The sequence below is a fragment of the Manis pentadactyla genome, chromosome 4 (assembly GCF_030020395.1).
Source record: "Manis pentadactyla isolate mManPen7 chromosome 4, mManPen7.hap1, whole genome shotgun sequence".
Taxonomy (NCBI): domain Eukaryota; kingdom Metazoa; phylum Chordata; class Mammalia; order Pholidota; family Manidae; genus Manis; species Manis pentadactyla.
Window position 1 is genome coordinate 167,966,805 of NC_080022.1, and position 20,538 is coordinate 167,987,342.

The 20,538-nt window shown below is 50.9% G+C and overlaps 1 protein-coding gene and 2 non-coding genes across 6 annotated transcripts in view; 1 reads left to right on the forward strand and 2 right to left on the reverse strand.

Annotated features, from left to right (window-relative positions):
* Window positions 1-1,522: 1,522 nt before the first annotated feature.
* TRNAC-GCA (transfer RNA cysteine (anticodon GCA)) lies at window positions 1,523-1,594 on the reverse strand. Its single transcript has one exon. It is a non-coding gene; the product is annotated as a tRNA-Cys (tRNA).
* Window positions 1,595-6,747: 5,153 nt separating this feature from the next.
* Window positions 6,748-6,819, reverse strand: TRNAC-GCA (transfer RNA cysteine (anticodon GCA)). Its single transcript has one exon. It is a non-coding gene; the product is annotated as a tRNA-Cys (tRNA).
* Window positions 6,820-7,204: 385 nt separating this feature from the next.
* The window catches only part of LASP1 (LIM and SH3 protein 1), a 45,024-nt gene continuing 31,690 nt past the window's right edge, over window positions 7,205-20,538 (forward strand). Inside the window, exons 1-2 of one of the 4 annotated variants that reach the window (XM_057501432.1) lie at window positions 7,205-7,736; window positions 14,709-14,803. In XM_057501432.1, the coding sequence (XP_057357415.1) occupies window positions 7,668-7,736; window positions 14,709-14,803 (164 nt within the window). In that variant the 5' untranslated portion in view covers window positions 7,205-7,667. Of the gene's footprint in view, window positions 7,737-14,708; window positions 14,804-20,538 lie in introns of those variants that run through there. The other 3 variants (XM_036930351.2, XM_057501433.1, XM_036930352.2) reach the window with 3 other exon arrangements.

A 20,538-nucleotide genomic window follows, 5' to 3' on the forward strand; every position in this document is an offset into this window, starting at 1 on the left:
GATCTTGAAAGGCGGAGCTGGAATGCCATTCCAAGTCTGGCCGATTCCAAAGCACAGGCTGTAAGCCATTATACTATACTGCTCTTGCCTCCTTCCTCGTGGCCCCTTCTCATCATATGTCCCTGAGTAATCACACTCACACTAACAGCTTCAATTACCATCTATATGTTTATCACTCCCAGTCTACATCTCCAACCTGGACATTTCTGCTTAGCTCCAACCAATATATGGAACTGATGATTGGGACACCTCCACCCCACAGGCACTTCAAAGCTAACATATCCAAAACAGAAAACATAATTTCCCCAGAAAATCTTCTCTTCTGCTTCTATTAGTTTTCTTCGTTGGTGCTGCCACCAGTGTCTCAGCCAGAAAACAGGGACATAATTAATTCTCCTCTTCTTCTGGGATCCCCAGTCTAATCTCTAAGGTCTACTGACTTGACTCTGCTTCTTAAAGATTTCTGTGCATAGATCTAAAGGTCTTCCCTTGATTCAAGGGTATTGCAACAACGTCCAGCTTTTCATACTTAAAACTCTGTGCTTGCCCTCTAGTGTTTATAGAATAAAGTCCAAGCTCCTTAGAACAGCATGGAAGTCTCTTCTGAAATGGTTTACTTTCTCCACCGCCTCATTTCCCGTCACCCTACACTTCACACTCCAGGATTCGGGGTCTTTTGCTTTATCCACATGTTCTTCAAAACCCTGCTCAAGTGTCTTTTCCCTGTGCTATTTCCCAACCTCTTCCTTGAGCTACCTCTTTACTTATTGAAGTAGTTCTTAAATATTTTCATTTGCAGACCTCTTTACTTTCTTAAATTATTGAGGACCCCAAAGAGTTTTTTTTTATACAGAATATATCTACCAGATTAGATTTACCAAAGAGTTTTTGTTTATATAGATTGTATCTACTAGATTATATTTACCAGATTAGAAATTTAAAATGTGAAATGTTTGTTAATTCATTTAGGACAATAAGAAATCCATTACCTGTTAAAATACACAATTTAAAAAGAAAAATAACTATATTTTTCCAAACAAGTGTAATTTAATGAGAAGAGAGGCTTTGCTTTACGTTCTTTTGGAAATCCCTTTAATATCTGGCTTATTGAAAGAGTTGGATTTTCGCGTTTCCACTTTAAATCTGTTGTGATATCATACATTATATAGCCTCTGGTAAATTCCACTGTGTACTCATGAAAGATCAAAACAGGTAGATAATGTAGTATTAGGAACTTCTTTCTTCCTACCAGCTATAGGATTCTCAGAGACACTCAAGGCTCCCCAGGACACCCGAAAGAAATGTTGCGGATATCCCATTGTGCAACAATCCTCTCTCTCTGTTGATCACCTCGGCATCAGAACAGGATATTCCCAACGCTGTAGTCCATTACTTTTCTGTATTCCCACAACACAGCCCCATAATGGACAGGGTACTCCAATACTTGACGTACTTAACTTAACGTTATCTTGTTTCTTTACCATCTTTAGGGATGTTAAGGCTTAAAAGTGTAGACAACAGCAGGGGGCACCCGGATTTGAACCGGGGACCTCTTGATCTGCAGTCAAATGCTCTACCCCTGAGCTATACCCCCTCTGCTGGAAAGTGGGAGACTACAGCTTAATTGTAGTGTTTGCTAACCAGACATTACTTTTGGTGATCAATAATTTGGGATCCATAATCAATTGTTTTAGGTTTCCCAGGCCGATACTAAAGAACCAAGAGAAGATTTCCGAAGCAATTCGGACCAAGGGGTGAGAGAGGAAGGCAAAGACCACTCTGACCCAGGCTGGAAGGTTGTGTGGGGGTGTGCTATGGAATTCCTCTTCTCCATTAACAACAGTACTGTTTACCTCTGGCATCTGGGAATTCTTTAAGTCTAATTTCCATCCTCCCTGCCCACAACCTGAGCTGCAGTGAATCCCCAGCGCTGTGCTTTGCACACGAGAGGAAGTGCTTTCTTTGTCCTTCCCAAGACCCTCTTGGCTCCTGTAGCCCATTGTATCCATTCTTTCGCATCTTCAGTAAGTTCCTCCTCTCCTGTGGCTCCTTCAAATATCAACAGTTTCCCCTAGATTGGAAAACCCGTTCCTTTAGCTGTGATTGCCTGTCCATTGCTTCTTTCTCATTACCAGTTTTTAAGAAAGTGTGTGACATCATTTCTCTCATTATCAAGTACCCGTCTCCACAGTTCCTCTAGTCTCTGAATTTGCTTTCTTGATTGTCAGTTATTTTTTCCCTTGGAGTGTGTATCTTGTTTCTCCAACTAGACTGTAAGTTCCTTGAGGGCAGGGATCATGTTGCATTCCTTTTTGTATTCCCCACAGCAGCTGGCACAGTGCCTGGTTCGCTATAAGCCCCTGGTTGTACTTGCCTGCCAAAACACAATCCTAATTAAATTCACCTATCACAGTAGCCTATGCCTGCACCCAAACTGAATGTTGCTGGAGAACTCACAAGTCTGTGTCATTCCAGCAATCTCAGTCTGTATAGTATTCTTACCCATTGGCTAGTTAGGTACCCTATCTTACTCTCTAAAATGGTATTTCACACACTTCCTCCTGTCTCAGACCTTCCACACCTTCTCTCTCCTCCTCACTCTCTAAACTGAAGAGCCAGCCTCTTCCTTTCAGAGAAAATCAGAATCAGTCAGAAGCAGTGGCATGCTGGTAAATGACTAATAACTGGCTCTGGGGCACTTGATCAGTAGCACTTGCCAAGTCCTATGGTTTAAATACTTCTGCCTTCCCTTTTCAAGCTACCACAGTGAAGTCAACTAGCTTTAAAAATTCCTGAAAATTTAACATTCGATTCTCACAAGCTGGTATAAGCTTAACCTAGCACACTTCTGGGACTGACTACCTTCTTCGTCAACTACTAACTATACACTAACAGCTCCCAAAATTATATTTCCACCTTGGGTTTCATCCTAATCTCTAGAACTAATGGGATCTCCAATTGCATACTTAACTTCTCCTGTTAAATGTCTATGGGGCAGCTGAAACTTAACATGTTGACTCCAACCTAGAATGAAGGAGAGGTGGCTGTACTTTATTACTTTCTGTGTGAGAGCTTTAAAAAGCAACTCTTGATTTTGTTTTCTAAACTTATTCCTTTCCCAATGTTCCTTATCTGAAGAAACCATAAAACCATACAACCATCTACCCAGAGAGCAAAGACAAAAAATAAGAGTCATTCTTGATTCTTCACTTTCTCTCATCTTCCTTAAGTCATCCAATGTACAGAAAGCCCTTGGCTCCCTTGCCACGGTGTTCCCAGTATGGTAGGCTAAATAATCGCCCTCCAAATAAGTCCATGTCCCAGTCCTCTTGTGAATATGTTAGCTTACATTATAATGGTGATTTGCAGATGTGACTAAGTTAAGGATCTTGAGTTGGGGAGATTAGCCTGGGTTATTTGGGTGAGGTCAACAAAATCACAAGGGTCTTCTAAATAAGAACAGAAGAGGATCACAGAGACAGAGAGAAGATGTAAGGATTGAAGCTGAGATCAGAGGGTGAGGAAATGCTACCTTGGCTTTGAAGATGGAGGAAGGGGCCATGAACCAAGAAATGCAGGCTACAAATCTAGAAGCTACAAAAGTCAAGAAAACAGATTCTCCCCTAAAGCTTCCAGAAGGAATGTAGACATGACAAAACCTTGATTCTATCTAGCCCAGTGAAACTGATTTTGGAATTCTGACTTCCAGAACTATAAGATAACACATTTATGTTGTTTTAATAAAGAAGTCTGTGGTAATCTGCTACAGCAGCAATAGGAAACTAATACACTGCTGTAGTCTAAGATTCCACCACCATCTCTTAACTGCACTACTGCAGTAGAATCCTAACTTGTCTCTCTGTGTCCACTCATTTTGTTTTCTTTTATTGTGGTAAGAACACTTAACATGACATCTACCCTCTTAACAGATTTTTAAGTGTGCAACATAATATTGTTAACTATAGGCACAATGTTGTATAGTAGATCTCTAGAACTTGATTCATCTTGTATCATTGAAATTTTATACCCATTGATTAGCAACTCCATTTCTTTCCCCTCATCCCTGGCCACCACTGTTCTACTCTGCTTCTGTGAGTTTGACTGTTTTAAACACCTCATGTAAGTGGAATCATGCAGTATTTGTCTGTCTATGATTGGTTTATTTCACTTAGCATAATGTCCCCTGTTGTTGCATAGTGCAAGATTTCCTTCTTTTTAAAGGCTGAATAATATTCCATATGTGTATTCTCCATGTCTATTCTTGAGTACTCAGTTTATGTCAGCCTTGTGGTTGGTGATTTCAAATCTCTATGCTCAAAACTGTCCAATGGCTGTTTTTGTCATTCATTTGGAATAAAATCCAAACTCCTTACCTTGGCTTACAAGGCCCTCTACCATCCTGGCTACTTCTCCAGCTCTCTTACTTGCTCTTCTCTGGTCCACCTTCCTCCAGACACCTTGGCTCTATGGCTTTTGTATTAGCCATTTCCTCTACCTGGAATGCCCTCCCCCGACAGATGGCCAAATGGCTGTCTCTTTCATGTCATTCAGGTCTTAGCTTTCTCATTTCTAGTCTATCTCACTAGGTTTTAAACTCAGTGAGAGCAAAGAACCTTTGTGTCTACTGAAAGTATGCTTTGCACCTAGAGTGGGGCACATAGTAGTTGCTCCATAACAGAGGGGACCACTAGAGAGTATAGTTGGGGAAGGTCTTTCAGTGGGGGTGTCTTTTAGCTGGTTATTTAGTGTTTGTATTCTTTTTAGAGCGACCCAGCGGAAAGGATTCCCTATTCAGTTTTGCAAGGGATTGTTCTCTGACTTCTTAGTATAAAGAGATGGGTGGAATTGTGGATACAGAATTGAGCCTAGAAAAGGCAGACTGGTACCTAAGTTCACATGTCTTCAAAATGCCATGTCTTTAGTTGTTCTTTTAACTTATGTTCCTCTTTATTAGTAAAATCAGTATCACCTAGCAAGAAGAGATTAATTTTAAAATAAGCAACTCTCACTATGGAAAATTCATGATTGCTATAAAACAAACCTAACAAATCCTTACAAAGAAAGGGGGTATAGTTCAGTGATAGAGCATTTGGCTGCAGATCAAGAAGTCCCTGGTTCAAGTTCAGGTATCCCCTCTTTGGCCTTTCCTTTCTCACCTCCACTCAGGGACAACCCAAAATACCCCAATGTCTGTGGGTTCTGAATCCAAAATCCCTAGAAGACTCCCAATGTAACTTCCATAGGTCCAGTTTTCCCCTTGCAAATATTCCCTGTACCTGAGGAGTCGAGAGCAATATCCCAGAGGTTACACAGGGTCTAAGGCCACATATAGGTCTTATACCCTGAGAGCAACAAGAAGTGCACCTGCACACTCAGGTTGAAAGAGAAGGTGTGGGAACACTTCACACCTCTGAGACTTTTCGAGATCTACTGGTTTAATGTTAGTTGTAGCTTCTTATGGGGTAAAAATGGAGCAGGGCAATATTATTTTGCCTAGCTTCTACTCTGACCAGGGAGACTTAGGAGAACAGAAACCAAGTTCAGAAGACTTATAATGTCGCGATGTTTAACAGAACCCAAGAAAGAAGTGGATGGCTTTCTCCTTTACATGAGCTTAAAGAAAGGGCTTTGGCCTGATAAACCTACAGGTAGTAAGTTTGAGGCTTGGTGTTCAGGAAAGGGGCGAAAAGTTAGTTATTTCTTGGGCCTGAGCTTTGCACTGGACAGCAGCTCTGTTCAATCTCCATGTCCAGCCTCACCACACATCTCACAGTAAAGGGAGCCGTGGGGAAAAATGCTCTCGAGTATTCCCCTGGGGCCCTAGGGATGACACAACCAGATTCCGGGTTTAAAATATCGCCGCTGCCCCCTGACCCAGGCAGCATGCCTTTGCCTTTCTCCTTTATTTTTCCTTTTTTTGGGCAAAACCTAGTCGAGAGGGACGACCTTGCTCTCTTCACACTTTTCCTCTGGCTAACATTGATATTGGCAGTCACGCAGCCAACATATACCTGTCCCCACCTTTAGGTTATGAAACTCGATGGCCTTGTACTAGTTCAGAGTGTGGTCCCCTGACCAGCATCAGCATTCCCTGGGAATTTGCTAGAAATGAAAAATTTCGAGATCCCACTCCAGACCTACACAATCTGAAACGAGGTGTTCCAATGAGGCCTCCAGGTGATTTTGATGTGCTCAAGTTTGAGAACCACTGCATCAGTTTGTCAGTTTGCATAAGGATGTAGCTTTGTTTTTGTAAACCAAAATGAATTTATGGGTGTACATTGGCCATTTTAACATTCTCGGGCTTTCATTCTGCCTGTATCATGAGCAATAGGGAAGGGTGAACGTGGCAAGTCTGTCACCTGTAATATAGAAAGTTGAAGTTTGAGAATGGATGTGACTAGGTTTCCTTCTCTTGACCCACGCCCATCCCCACCGGAAATGCTATGCCAACTTGGGCGAGTCATTTTGTCCCCTGAACCGGGCACCTCGCACCACCTGACACATCCGAGGCTGTTGGCGGTGGCCACAGAAATCCTGACACTCCTGGTGAGGGTAATGGAGACGAGTAGACTTTGTTACCTGATTTGTGCTCTTACCCACTTCTCTATATTCTGCCGGGTACGAAGCAAAACCAAAGGCTCTCATTAGGGTTGGAGAATGGGTAAAGCATTAAAAAAATTCTCCCTTTGTTTTATTTTAACCTAGGACCAACTTTAAAATACTAGAGGGACGGAAAAGCCACCAAGGGGGCACCCGGATTTGAACCAGGGACCTCTTGATCTGCAGTCAAATGCTCTACCACTGAGCTATACCCCCACACCGCTCCTTCGCCAGGAGACGGCTCTTTTGGGTGGTAAGACACTCCTGCACTGAGCGTAAGGAACAGGAAAAAGGAGAAAGGACAGAGGGCAGAAAAGGGGGCCAATTGGAAAGCAGAAGGTGCCCAGGTCCGGGGAACCCCAGGGGAGCTGAACAACAGAGGTGTGGGGAGGGAAGAACACGCCCGGGCTGCGAGGCGCTGAGTTTAGGCGGTAGGGACCGGTTCCGCCTACAAATGCGGGAAAGGATGTGGGGGGAAGGGAGGCTAACCGAGGAGCGGGGCAGGGGGTTCCCGTTCTGTCTTGCAGGTTCACTCCAGGTCCGGTGTGTACAAAGGAAAGTCCCCAACTCTGGGGAATCTGGTCGGGCGTTTAGGAGGGTTCCAACTCCACCCTCGATGTGTGCGAGGGGTTTGCCAACCTCCCCAAAAGTGCGGCCAGACAGGCTCTGCGCTGCCTCCAGCGCGGGAAGGGCCCTGGGAGAGCGCGGGGGAGTAAGGGGCGCCGCGGGCCAGCAGAACTCACCTTGGCGCGCACCCTGAGCCCCGCAGCACTTCCCCAGAACCGCCCTCGCGCAAACCCACGTCGCCCAGGGAGCGCGCTTCGCTGCTCGCGCTCCTGCTCGCGCCCGCGGCGCGTCCCCGCCCGGTGCAGCCCCTCCTCCCCGCTGTGTTTATTAGGGGAGGGAGGGCGGAGGCGGAGGCCAGTTCCCTAGCTCCAGCCGCCGTCGCCGCCGCCGACTGTGTAGTTGCAGCAGCCGCCGTCGCTGTCTTCCGCCAGCTCGCTCCGGGGAGAGAGGCAACGTGCACGAGCTCGGGCGTCCCCGCCCCAGCCTTTTCCGGAGCTATGAATCCCAACTGCGCCCGGTGCGGCAAGATCGTGTACCCCACGGAGAAGGTGAACTGTCTGGATAAGGTGAGTCCCGGGACCGGGAGACGCGTCTTTGCAATCCCGAAGCTGTGCTCCAGATTGAGGGAGGAGAGAGGGGCCGGGTCTCTGTCGCCTTATCCCCGCGATCCCGGGAGGAGGGAGGGAGGGCGGTGTCATGGGGTGTGGGGACGGACCCCGGTTTGGAAACCAAGAGATCCGAGGCGAGACAAGGGAGTCCACGCGTGGCGGGCAGCCACTGCTGGCGAAGACAGCTCTGCGCGCCGGGGTTGGACGGCGGAAGAGTAGAAAAGCCGGGCCCCGGGATAGGGGGTAGGGGACGGTTAGAGGTGCAGCCCCGCCCCTAGGGCCGGGGAGTGAGAGGAGACAGCCGCTCCCTCTCCCCGCGGCGCGGAGCGCCAAGTAGGCGGAAGCGCGGGGCTCTGGGGGAGGGGGCGGCGGGGGGCGGGGCAGAAGCTTGGGGGCCCCGCGCCGCCGTCAGCTCTGGCCGAGAAGCGCGGGGCTTCACCGCCTGGAGACTTGGGGGCGGGGGCCATCATCCAGCGAGTGTTGCATCTGGTGAATTGGGCATCGGATAAGGACCCGATTCCCACTGCGATACCCCCTTTTTTGGACGACCTGCAGTTCTCTCGGTGGTGTAGCAGCTAATAGACTAGCAGACCTCCATAGCTTCCCAGCCCCCCACCTCAAATAAGAAGCCGACTCCCGGAGCTGGGCTACCCAGCCGGGGCGGGGCGGGGTCGGGTGCTGGAGCAGGGTGGGTGGGGTGCTTCGCAGAGGTCTCCTGAAATTGTAATCAGAGCCTGAGACAGGCTTGTAGAACAAAGAGCTAACTTTTCAAAGCAGGTTTCCCCAATGGAGGGTGGGGTTAGCTGAGTTTGGGGGAAGCCATGAAAAGCGGGAGGTGTTAGGGGCAGGGGAAGGTGGCCTTCTGGAAATTCACTGTCCCCTGGTGCCCTTTAAGCGTTGTCCTCTCCCCCTCCTCCCCACGCTGGACTCGTTCATCTGGTTACCATTATACTTTTTGAGGGGAGCGGAGAGAACTGGGTGTTTCCAGCATTTTGGGGTAGGAGTCGGTCCTCTTTTAAGCTCCCTAAGATTATAAGGCATAATGTGCCTCTTTGCATCCCTTCCCCAGTCTGGAGGAGAGGCCTCTGTGATACTGTCTCTCTTCATAGTGCCTTTCGCCCGTCTCCCAAAGCTGGCTTGAAGTCCAAATATTCCCTTCTTCCTGTCTGAACTGGCAGGGGTTAGGGGGATGGAAGAGGGGTGCAGAGCCCTGGGGCCAAGTTCATTGTCCACCTAGGTTTTGTTTGGGAAAGGTTAGTTCATTGGATACTTTGTGTCTCTCTCCTCCCCTTTGGGATTGGAGCTTCCTTAGTGACCTTTGGTCTCTGAGTCAGGGTGAGAGGGTGGGGTTCCCCAGTTCTGGAATATATTTGAACTTGCTTTTGGAGGAAGGGGTGATAAGGGGCTGCTGCCGTTTCACTGTCTCTCCTGGGCTTGGCTGGACAGGAGGAGAGGAGGGCCATATTGTGGGCACAAGGGGTGTGGGCACTGACCTTCCCAATGACCATGCCAGCGTCTGGAGGGCAGGACTTTGGAGGCACTAGCTGAAGAACTATCTGTCCTTGCACGTGGGTTTGTGCCATTCCCTGGTGGTAGGGATTTTGGCCTCTGCATTCCCTATGCCCCGCTTATCCACGGTCATGAATTGGTAAGAGACTGTGGGCAATGGATGATAGAGGGATTGCTAGCCCAGCAGTTGGGAGACTTGGTCCTAGCTCCTGGTCTTCCTCCATCTGCTTTATGAATGGCTCTAGGCCTCAGTATTCACCATCTGTTAGATGGGTATGATGATGTCATTTCCTTGGAGGTGGGGCAGTGCATTAAAGTGTCTGCCAAAGGATCCGGAAGAGGATGTGGTTGGTATGGGCTGTGCCTTCCCTCCTGTCTTTCTGGGATACTCTGTTGAGCCCCACGACTGGTTGCTCGTGTTAAAGACCTTTGGTTAGTGTGTGTTGGAGGGGTGGGGGGACAGGGATTTTGCAAGGTGCCCTCCCCCCACCTGTTCTCTTGCCCTAGTTGGAAGAGAACATTCAGGTAGGGGTTTCCCTGGGAAGTGGGAATGGGTGATTCCTCCCTTTTTTTAGAGCTCTCCCTGTAGGAGGTGGCCCAGGGGATACCTCCCCTCTGCTCTGAGTGGGTGGCCTGGAATATCCAGGGATCAGACCTATTCCTTCCACCCTCTGGAGGCAGTAAGGGCAGGTACTTGTACTGGGGAATTGGTGCCTAGAGGGCTGAGACCTGGGAGAGGCTACATTCATTCCCATCGGCACAGTTGCTAACCAGCTTCCCAAGGCTTCCCATTTATGATAGAGAGTCAAATTAGACTCGCCTATTTCACTATCATTTCCCTATGGCTTGTGGCTCACAGTGTGACCGGACCCAAAGCATAATCTCTGTAGTAAGGATTAGTCTATTCTCCACGCTGAGCCTTATCTCCAAAGTCTTAGGTGGGTAAAGGCCATGTCACCTGTGATGGCCACCCTGCCCCCAATCTGCAGTACCCAGTGTGCTCTGCACGCTGAATAAATATGTATTGCTGATGACAGTGTTTGAGGAAGGAGGTCGAGATTTGCTTCCCCAGAGGATTTCTGGGATTAGAATTGGGGAGAAACAGGGTGACCTCATTCACTCATTCACTCGACATATTTATTGAGCACCTATATTGTGCCAGGCACTCTGAAGGGAAGCTATAGGGCCTTTGGGGAGGGAGGGAGACTGTGAATCAAAGTGTCCTCTACATTTTAAGAGAGGTAAAATTTTGTCCCAGACCCCCTTGGGAAACATTTGTGTCTGGGGACCTGCATTGTCCAGAATCTTGCCTGACCCTTCCCCCTGGCTTGTTTTTCCTGGCTCCTGAAAACAGCCGGAGACTTTCAGGAAGGGTAGAGGATTGGTGAGCTGCTAGTTCCCCTGAAATTACCCATTAGGAGGACTCTCTGCCTCTGGTTGCCACCCCTCCCCCTTACTCCCATTCCAGGGGACAGCAAGGTAGAAGGCAGCTGGGATGGACACAAAAAAAGGAGACAAGTCCTTGTAGCTGTGGTGCCCCCATTTTCCTAGCTGAAGCTGGGAACCCCAACCTTGTGACCATCCATTCATAGTAGCTACTGTTCACTGCCATGTGCCAGCTCAGTCTTCACAGCATCCTCACAAAACCTATGTCACTGCTTCTATAAATTATGAACCCCACAAATGGAGGCTCAGACAAGTCCTATAGCTCATTTCCCTCTCAGCCAGAGCTGGAATTCAAATCTAAAGTTCTTTGTGCTCAGCTCCACTGCCTGTTGTGTTTGTAAAAAGTACTTTTATTTACACTATCTCATTAGTGTCTATAGCGGTCCCTCCCCTCCCTGACCCTGGCCTGAGGAATGCTGTGGGCCTGGGCTCTTGCCGGGAGCTGCCCACAGGAATAATTACCTCCCCCTGGGAATCTGGAGGTGCCACCAAGGTCTGTGCCTTTAAGCCAGCTGCCCAGGTGGCCAACTGAGCTGGGCTGGTGATCTGGCCAGGGTGGGGCCCAGTGTTGCCCCTGGGGGAGGGAGAAACTGTAACCCTGGGTGACAAGGGAGGGGAGGGTCTCATTCTCCAGTCCTGAGTCATGGCCACACCAGGCAGCCGGGTGCAGAGGGCAAGATGCCAGGCTACAGCACAGTGTCCTGACATTGGCTGCGTGCCCCTCACCCAGAAGTGCGAGCAGTTGCTTCCCCCACCTCCACAGTGATTCTGGAGAGATGGGGACTTGTCCAAGCCTTGCCCAGGTGTGGGGACCTTGCTTCTGCCCCCATCAGCCCCTGCCTTTCTGTGGGGTGGGTTACAAGTTTGGAGCTGGTGCAAGTGAGAGTTGAGGGCAGTGCTGGAGCATGGGTGATGAGCTGTGAGGCTTCTAACAGGCACCAGAGGTCTGGTTTTTGTGAATGGGAAACAGTGGGCTTCCAGGACAGCAGGAAGGATTAGAGTTGCATGCCCAGAAGTGTACTTTGCTCCCCCAAGTCTCCAGTCCCAGGAATACTTCTCTGAAATCTTACCTGGGGCCTAAGAAGGGAGAAGTCTTGCTCTGGGACAGGCCTTATAGGGCAGGGAAGGAGGCAGACAGGGTCGCTGTGGGCTTGTATTGATGTATTTCCCTGACTATGTCCTTCACCAGACTGGATTGAGACAGGGATGGTTCCTTTCATCTGGGGGTGCCTGGCCTAGGCTTGTCCCACAGGGACTGTTAAGTGACTGGCCATCTTCTGCTCCCCGCCTCCTGCTTTCCTGTCCCAAAGAGATACAGTGGTAGGAGCTGCTAGATCATCTTTAACCTCAGACACCTCCAGAGAGGGGAGGGAAGTGACAGGAAGCAGCCAGCCAGAGAGCCATGCCAGATGCTATGATAGACTTGGAGGCTGTGTCTTCTTGTCCCTCCTCCCAGCACCTCTGTGGGGACCATGATTTTAGCTCCACTTCACAGATGTGGAGACTAAACTCAGTAGTTACGCTGAAGGCACTCAGTCCACTCTTGTTTTCGTTACTCAGCCTCTAATGTGTCTAGCTGGGAGGAGGGACGTCCCTGGGCGTGAGGTGGGGAAGAGCTGCTGCTGGAAGTGGGCACCCTCCCCTTGCATGGGAGTTCCCCTTCCTCCAAATGGCAGCAGCTGGGGTCTTATGGACACCCCACACTGGATATTGACCCCATACTCCAGCCTAGTCAGTCCCACGGGAGTACTACTCAGGCTGGCTTCCCAAGGGCCTCAGCTGCAGGCTGGGACCTGGCAATTTGATAAGGTAAGGCTGTCTTTCTCTCCCTTTATCTCCTGAAAGTCAATCAGCAGGCAGCTTTGGAGGTCCCCAGTCCCAGGACAGTGCGTATTCCTGCATATGTGTGTGTGAAAGTGGGTCATGGTCTGGATTCCAGAGAATGTTTTTCCTGGCAGGCCCCTGTGGGGTGGGGGGGTGGGCAGGGGCCCAGGCAGGGGCATGTGCAGCTAAGCAGGCAGAGGCTAGCAGACTGGGTGGTGATGGGGCTGGGCACTCTGCCAGTGCCTCCTGGGCATTGGGGGAGGGAGAGGGGCTATTACTTTGGGGTCTGACGGGACAGGGACTACCCTGTTCTAGTTATCTGGTCCTGGTGGGTTGTATGTGTTGGGTGTTGTCCCAGGAGGAGCCAGTGCTGGGCTTTGGGAAAGGCCTGGGTTGGGGGCTAAGCTTACAGCCATCCCCCCTTTGCTTCCAGACTTCCAGCTGGCCTCCTTCCCAAAAGAGCGGTTCTCCTATCACGTCATTTACCATTCCACCACTGGCAAGTCCTTTGTGTCTCCTTGATAGGGAAAGTACTCTGTTAGAAGGCATTACCCCCAACTTACCCCTGTGGTCTCTGGTTGAAGAAGTCTGGTTGAAGGGTCAGGGAAGTGGTATCCCAACCTCTCGCTTCCTTTTTTCTGTCCTCTCCTCTGGAGTGTCCCAGAAGCTGCCCTTGGCTGGGAAACACATTTGAAAAGCACTGCCTTGGGGGAATTCCTTGACAGATGTCCAAGAACCAGCCTTGTGCAGGGTACCTTTGAAAGTCTCCCTGGGCCCTTCCCTGGCTTCTGGCCTCCTTCTTTGAGGGGTCAGGAGTGTCTCCCTTGGCTGCTGGGAAATGGGGCAGAGACAGGCTAGCCAGGTCACCCAGGCAGCCTAGATTCTGGGGTCCCAGAAGCTGGATTCCTGGTAGGTGCTCATCTGGGATCTCCTGACTTTCAGGGGCAGATTTCTATCTCATTAGCATGGGTTTGCCTGAGGACCAACATTTCTCAGGATGGGGTCACTTCTTTTGTTTTGGTTGCCCTTCCCTCATGGTCGCTGACTCTGTTTCCCCCCACCATCAGCCACCCTGGATTGGTCCCATTTGCTCCATTACAGGTCCCTTAGCTTTGTGGGAGTCTTACCTGTCACTCATTCTTGCTCACATGCATTGGAGCTGTGGCCACAGCGAAGCCCCACCTGCACCCCAACATGTGCAGGTCCTCCAGTATGAGCCACTGAGCCCCCTTGGCTGAGGTTCTTTCCTGTCATTGCCCAGCATCTGACATTCAAGTTCTTCGGGGTACCAAGTGCTGGGCTGAGGGCTTTGCAGGTGTTTTTTCATTTAATCCTCAACAATCCCAAGAGGGATAAGTATTCTTCTTCTTCTTCTTCTTTGCATGTTACAGACATGAAAATGGATCATAGGTGTGGGCCCTAACCAAGGTCACACAGCCAGTCAAGGTGGAGCTGACGTCCACTATGGGGCGGGGGCCTGCCTCCCCACAGAGCTCTTTAGTGCCTCAGGGAGCCCAGCTGCTGGGTGCTCTCTCACCCGTTACCCAGCTAGGGGTGGTTGGTGGTGGGTGGTGTGAGAGAAAGGCAAGGGGAGGGTAAAGAAAGGGTGAGGGTGTGGTGGCTAGGGCCTGGGACTGTCACCCCCGACCCTGGTCAGGAGTCCCATGGGAAGGGGGAGGCATCAGAGCTAGAGCATCATCAGGGGCTCACGTGTGTCTCGAGGCCCTGGTGTGGGGCTGGGCTGGGCCCTCCTCCTCTTCTCTAGGCCTTGTCAAGGCTGAGGAGCTTCCCCTTCATGTTCCGCAGTGGCTTCTTAGCAACCCTTGCGCAGCTGTGCATAAGCAATGAGGCTCCTCCAGCCTGGCGTGGGGGGTGGGCAGCAGGAGTGGCCTGGAGAGGTGGAGCCTACCTCTGAGGGCAGCTTGCCACTACCATCACGGTTTCTTCCCCGCTTCAGGTCTGCCTTTCTCCCCTCCTGACAGCTGACTGGTGGGAAATGGGGAAGCGGAGGGGAGTGTCACCAGCTGCAAGAGCCTGTGGCTTGAGATCACCAGGGTGATTGTGTAGTCCAGTCCCTGGGGTGGAGTCTATGAGTCCCCTTCCTAAAGTCCTGGTGTCTGATGGGTGTCCTCCCTCCACCTCTGTCCCCAGTACTGGCATAAAGCATGCTTCCACTGCGAGACCTGCAAGATGACACTCAACATGAAGAACTACAAGGGCTACGAGAAGACGCCCTACTGCAACGCGTGAGTCCTGCTGTGGGCAGGGGCTGGGTGGGCATCTCCCTGGTTCGTCCTTCTTTCTAATAACCACAGGGTGACTGCCGATCACTTCCACACTCTGTTTGATAAGTATCAATCACATTTAGTCCTCTCCACAGCTGGATGAAATAAAGGCTGTTAATATTCCCATTTTAGAGAAGGAAACCGAGGCTGTGGAATGGAAGGGACTTTCCAGAGATTACATGGCTAGTGAGGGGCTAGCTCAAACCCAGGAGAGGAAGAGGCTTTTCTTTCCACTGTACCCTGCTGCAAGAGAGGACCCAGTATGGTCTTTCAGGAAAAAGTGACTTGCTTCCTTTCTGTCCTCTTCTGTTCTCTGCTTTGCCTTCCTTCATTTCTCTCCCTATAAGAGCAGTAGCTGTCTTCTCTTGTGTGCCCCCTACCAGAGGGTCTGGGCACTAGGCTCTGGGGGCTCCTGGCTCCAGCTCCTGGTGTTCATCCCTTGAGAACTGAGGACAGCGTGAAGGGGTGGCCTGGCCTGGGATCTTCCCTGCTGGCTGAGGGAGGCCATGTAGATCTTCCGTGTCTTTGCCAGCTGGCTTGGGCTCTGTTCCTTCCACACAGGGGCCTGCAGTCTGGCCTGCTGTGGGGAGGTGGGAAGAGGTAAACAGAGGGACAGCCCCATCTCATCCTATGCAGTTGAAGAGAGTGTAACGCCTTCCATCTCCAAGTTGGTCTCATTCATTGAAAATACAGACTCAGTGCAGGTCCACAGCATATGCAGGACCTCAGAGCCACCCTGCCAGAGCAGGGGCTTTGGAAGGTCAGGTCACTTTAAGTAGGCAGCAAAATCAATAGTAAAAAAAAAATTCGGGATCTGACTTTGAATCCAGGTTTTTTTCTGTTAATTCTGTCAGGAGGCTCTCTGCAGCTGAAATTCACCCAGTAGGGGAACTTTGGAGCTTATCTAAAAGGGATTGGGGGCTTAAACCCTTTTAAAAGGTTATCTCTCCCTAACTGTACCCCTAATTCCCTGTTAATACCTCAGTCTCATCTCCGTGGGGGTTTGATCACTTATCAGGCATTTACTGCCTGCTGGCTGCCGTATGCCAACCTGGGCCAGGTGCTAGGAAAACAGATTTCTGATAGAATCTTAAAGCCCAAGAAGCAACATGAATGTTGTCACTTCTGAGATGGACTGGGCTACTGGACAGGTTGCTTGGGGGTAGGAGGAGGGTCAGAGCTCTGCTCCTTCTTCAGCTGCCCCTTCTATTAGCTTCCACTGAGCCTCTTCCCCCACCAACCCCTCCTATCCCCCAAGGGAAATGGGACATTCCTCAAATTCTTAAGGGCTCACACAAGCCCTGATTCTTTGCCACTTCCTCCCTCTGTTGGGGAGTGGGGTGGGGTTCAGCAAAGTCAGAGGCCAGGGCAGTTAACCACTTGATTGCTGGACCACCTCAGGCTACATTTTGGGCACCAAGGTTCCTCTGGAGGCAGCATATGAGCCTCTGCCCCTCCGGTCCGAAGTCTGGCTGGGCCCTGAGCTCAGTGGCTGAAGGGACTGGTCGTCCTTCTTCACATCTCTTCCTAAGACTCCAGTAGCCTAGAATTGAGCGCTGGAAGTTGGAGAAAGAAATCAGTCTTGTTCTTATTTTCTCAGCATTTCCTCAGCCTGGTACCAAAGCCCCAGCTTACTTTTCTTACCATCTTCTGGGGAGGCTGCAGCTGGTGGATGAGGAGCTCCTGTAGGGGTTGGGGGCTCCAGGGGAGGCAGAAGATGAAGCCCTCTTCCCTGGATGCAGCTTCTAACCTGCCTGCACCCTTCTCTGATCCCCTAGCCTTTACAACCCTACCTCTGCCATGCCTGGTTGACCTTTGGCCCAGCTGGGGTATTACCTGAGAAGGACCCCGGATGAGAGGGTCGAAGATTTGGGGGATTTGTGGCCCAGCTGAGGTAGCACCTCAACCAAGGCATTCACACTTTTTCAGCTGAGTCTGCTGAGTAGTGGGGCAGGGCCAGCAAGCCAGACATGGGGATCCCAGGATAAACCAGAGGTAGGCCCAGCCAGCAAGGAGTGCCCTCTGGCCCTGTCTGAGCCTAGACCAACAAGTACTGAGTCCCACCTGCTACGTGCCGGGCCTCGTGCTGAGTGTCCACTCTCATTCCGTCCTGGTTTCTTCTGCCTCCGGCCCCATCCCTCAGTGACCCTCAGGTTCCCGAATCCTGGGGTTTCCAGGATGTAGCTTTGCCCCAGCTCCCAGCCTGGTCTCACTTTGTGGACCTTAGACCTGCCTTCCTTCTCGGCAGCACTTCCCACACAACACCCAGAGGGGCAGGTGATCTCTCCTGGCACTTTGCCATGAAGTTGGGCCCACCCAGCCAGTGAGCATGTGAGTCTGGGTTGTTGGGAGACCTCTACATTCTCTTCATGTCTGGCCAGTCCCTGAGCCAGGATCTTGCAGAGGGGTGGTCAAGAGAGAAGAAAGCTGTCATTCCCCAGTGGCTTCTCAAGACTGAAATAGATTTAAATTCTAGAAAGTGATTATAAGCAGCAAAAAGGCCACCTCTGTTTCTCTCCTTGCACCAGCTTGTTTTGGGGTGAGGCCAGGGAGAGAACACAGGCCAGAGCTCACAGCCAGCCTGCTGAGCGTCAGTGCACCCCAACATACGTGCGCTTAAACATATGCCTGGTGTTCCTGCAGACACACATGCCACCGCCTGTGGGGCTAGGGAGAAACATCAGGGAGTTGGACTGAACAGGCTGCGTTTGTGTTCATACTTCCAGGCCACAGTACATTCACACACCCAGGCGCCTCATACACACAGGTTCCACTAGGCAAGGTAGAGGCTGTATGCCTGCTTTTGCATAGTAGCCAGCGGTGCAAGAACCATTGTTAATCTGATTCTTTCTTGAAGCCTCTAGGTAGGTGGGGTCAGCCTGTTCCCTTGGTTAGGAAAATATTTATGCTGTCGATTTGTTTTGTAAACTAGATTTTCTTAAAGTGGGGCATATCTATCCACCCATACAAACCTGTTCTTTATCTCCGTGCAAAATAGTCTATGAGTCTGAGGTCATAGGCACAGGGTGGGGTTGGGGAGAAAAGTGCCTGTTCCTTTCTCCTGGGGGGCCATGAAGCAATGGAGGCTGCAGACTCCAGGCAGAGTTGCAGGCCAGGAAACTAGCTTTGGGGGTATCAGTAGGGGGCTGGACAACAGCCTGGAAAAAAGGGGAGTACTCAGTTGTATCCTTCCCATCTTCACTCAGATATTGAGGTCCATCCTTCAGTTTCCTTGAGCTGTAGGGTGAGGGGCTGAGGAGGGTGATGTCTCTGCTTCTGAAGAACGAGGGACTGTGGTCCTGATTTTGCCCCTGGGCCTCAGAGTGTGGAGTGGGGCCTATGCTGGTGGGGCTGGGTGTTTAAAGTGTCTCTGGGTTCTAGCAATCTACCTCAAATCCCAGCTGCTCTTAGAGAATGGGGCAGAGGTGGGTAAATCCAGGACTGGGATCTGGGACTTTCCCATCTCCCCAGAATTTGCTGCCTCTGCTTGGAAAAAATGGGATCAGTTGTCTTAGGGAGTTGGGAGTAGAAGGGGGAGTGTGGCGTGTGTTTGGGATGGGGAGGCAAGTGCAAAAGGCGCATCCCAACAGCCTCCAAGTAGAAACCCAGCTTCACTCTCATGCCCAGATCCTCATGTTCAGAGATGCCAGGGCCTCAAGGAACTTCAGAGATCATTTTGCTTCCTAACACCCCTGATTTATAGATGAGGAAACTGAGACCCAGTGTTTCCCTGCCTCACCCAACTTGGCAAAATCATTTCCCCTTAAATATTGCCATTAGGGGGAAGTACCAGCTTTGATTTTTCATTTTGTCTGATCCCTGAAGGCTGGTAAGTCCTTCCTCATGTCTAGCCTTGATCTTCTTGGCTACTCATTTTCTCTGGTCAAATAATGCCTCCTTGTTTCCTGTCCCCACCATTTCAGGCCCTTAGGCTTGGGGACTGGTGAGAAGCTGGGTTAGGAGGGAACCTCCACCCTACTGCCTTGGGCAGTGTTCCCAGCAGGGGTCTGAGCCGCTCCTCCCAGAGGCAGGATGTAGGGGCTGAGGTTTTTTTTTTTCTTCCCTTTTGGGAAAACCAAAGGCTCCTTGTTGCTTTTGTTGGTGTATTTTTGTTCCTCCTTGAACAAAAAACTGTGGTTTTTGAAGGGGTCCAAGGCTGGAAGGGGTGAGGTTGCATTAGAAAGGGGGAGCTGGGCTTTCAGGATCTCTGGTCTGTTCTTGTTGTGCCTGGGGAACACAGCTGGCCAATGGCAGGACTGGGGGTGTCTGTGCCCTCCAGGCCATCACTGTCACCAGTAAGCCCTTAAGCAGGAGCCTTGCTCAGCATCTTCCTTGTCCTCATAGGCTCTCCAAGCAGGAAGGGGACACTCAGGTCCTCTGGGATAAGCCCCTGAGGGGCAGAGGCCCCTGCTGCATCCTCACAGGTCACTGGACTCTTGAGACACCTGCTTTAGAAAACTTTTAAGGAGCAGACGACTCCTGATGGGGTGGCTGAGAGACCATGAGGGTCTCTCATAATGGCCAACCACAGGAAAGCACTGGGTGTCTGAAAGATAAAATACTTTGTTCTCTACCCACCTTGCTAAACACATCTTTCCCCAGAGTTCTAAGAGCTGGGGGTGGATTGGGGTCCACCTGGAGAGAGATGTCAGCCTGCCCTTAGGTAGCTAGGCAGCTGTGGTAGAGGGGAGAGTGTATTGGACAAGGTCTCTGTTCTTGACACTGAGCCTCAGTGTCTTTATCTGTAAAACAGGCACAGTGGTAAGGCCTGCTTTTTCTAGCCCAAAGCCTTGTGGCTGATTCTAAGAGAAAATACGCATAGGATACAGTATATGAAAAAGTCGCTTTGTGTGCCTGTAAGTTTTGTGGGAGGCCTAGGTTGCTGCCAGCAGATACCTGATTGCCCTGCCCCGTCCCTGTTCTTGACCTCAGGAATGCTAGGTCCCTTTCCCCAAGACTTCTGTCCAGTTGGGTTGTCTCCATGCCTCTTTACCAGAGCAGCTGATACTGCTCTGAGGGTGGGATGGGGCATCTGCAGAGGGCCCACTGCTTGGAATGATTAACGAGGGACTGGGCACAGGCTGGCCCATGAAAGAGACAAAGAACAGCTGTGCTCTGGCCCCAGTTCCAGGCAGGGCTGGGACTCCCAGTTCTCCCCACCCTGGCCCCTCACGCCCTCACTGTGGCCCTGTCTGTGGGTGGGGCTGGGGTTCCCACAGGGTCACTAGCAGGGCTCCTCATCTGTCTCAGCGCCCACATGCACATGCATCGGTTGGTCTCAACTGGATCCGAGGGTCAGGGGTGGGGGGAGTTTCACCCTGAGGACAGAGGAGGGAAAAGGTAGAATTCCCAGCCATTGTTTCTGGAAGGCTGTCAAATCTGTTGTGGCCCCCTAGGAAGGCAGTCCTGCTGGCGGGGGAGGGGCAGGCGCTGACGTTCTTGCATCCTCCCCCCTGAAACCAAGCCTGCCGCGCTTCCTCCCCCGAACTGGCTGCGAGGGCCCCACAGACAGTCCTGGTTTAGCCCTGTGGGCTCCCCCGCAGTGGAGGGCACCCGTGCAGTCTGCATCTCTCCCCCACCCCCACAGCTGCTCTGCCCGCTCTCCTTCCCGGAGCTGCGGATGAGGTTGCCATGGGAACCTGAAGCACAGCGAGAGGGGAAGGCAAAGGCAGGGTTGTCTCGCCAGGGCTGGGGGC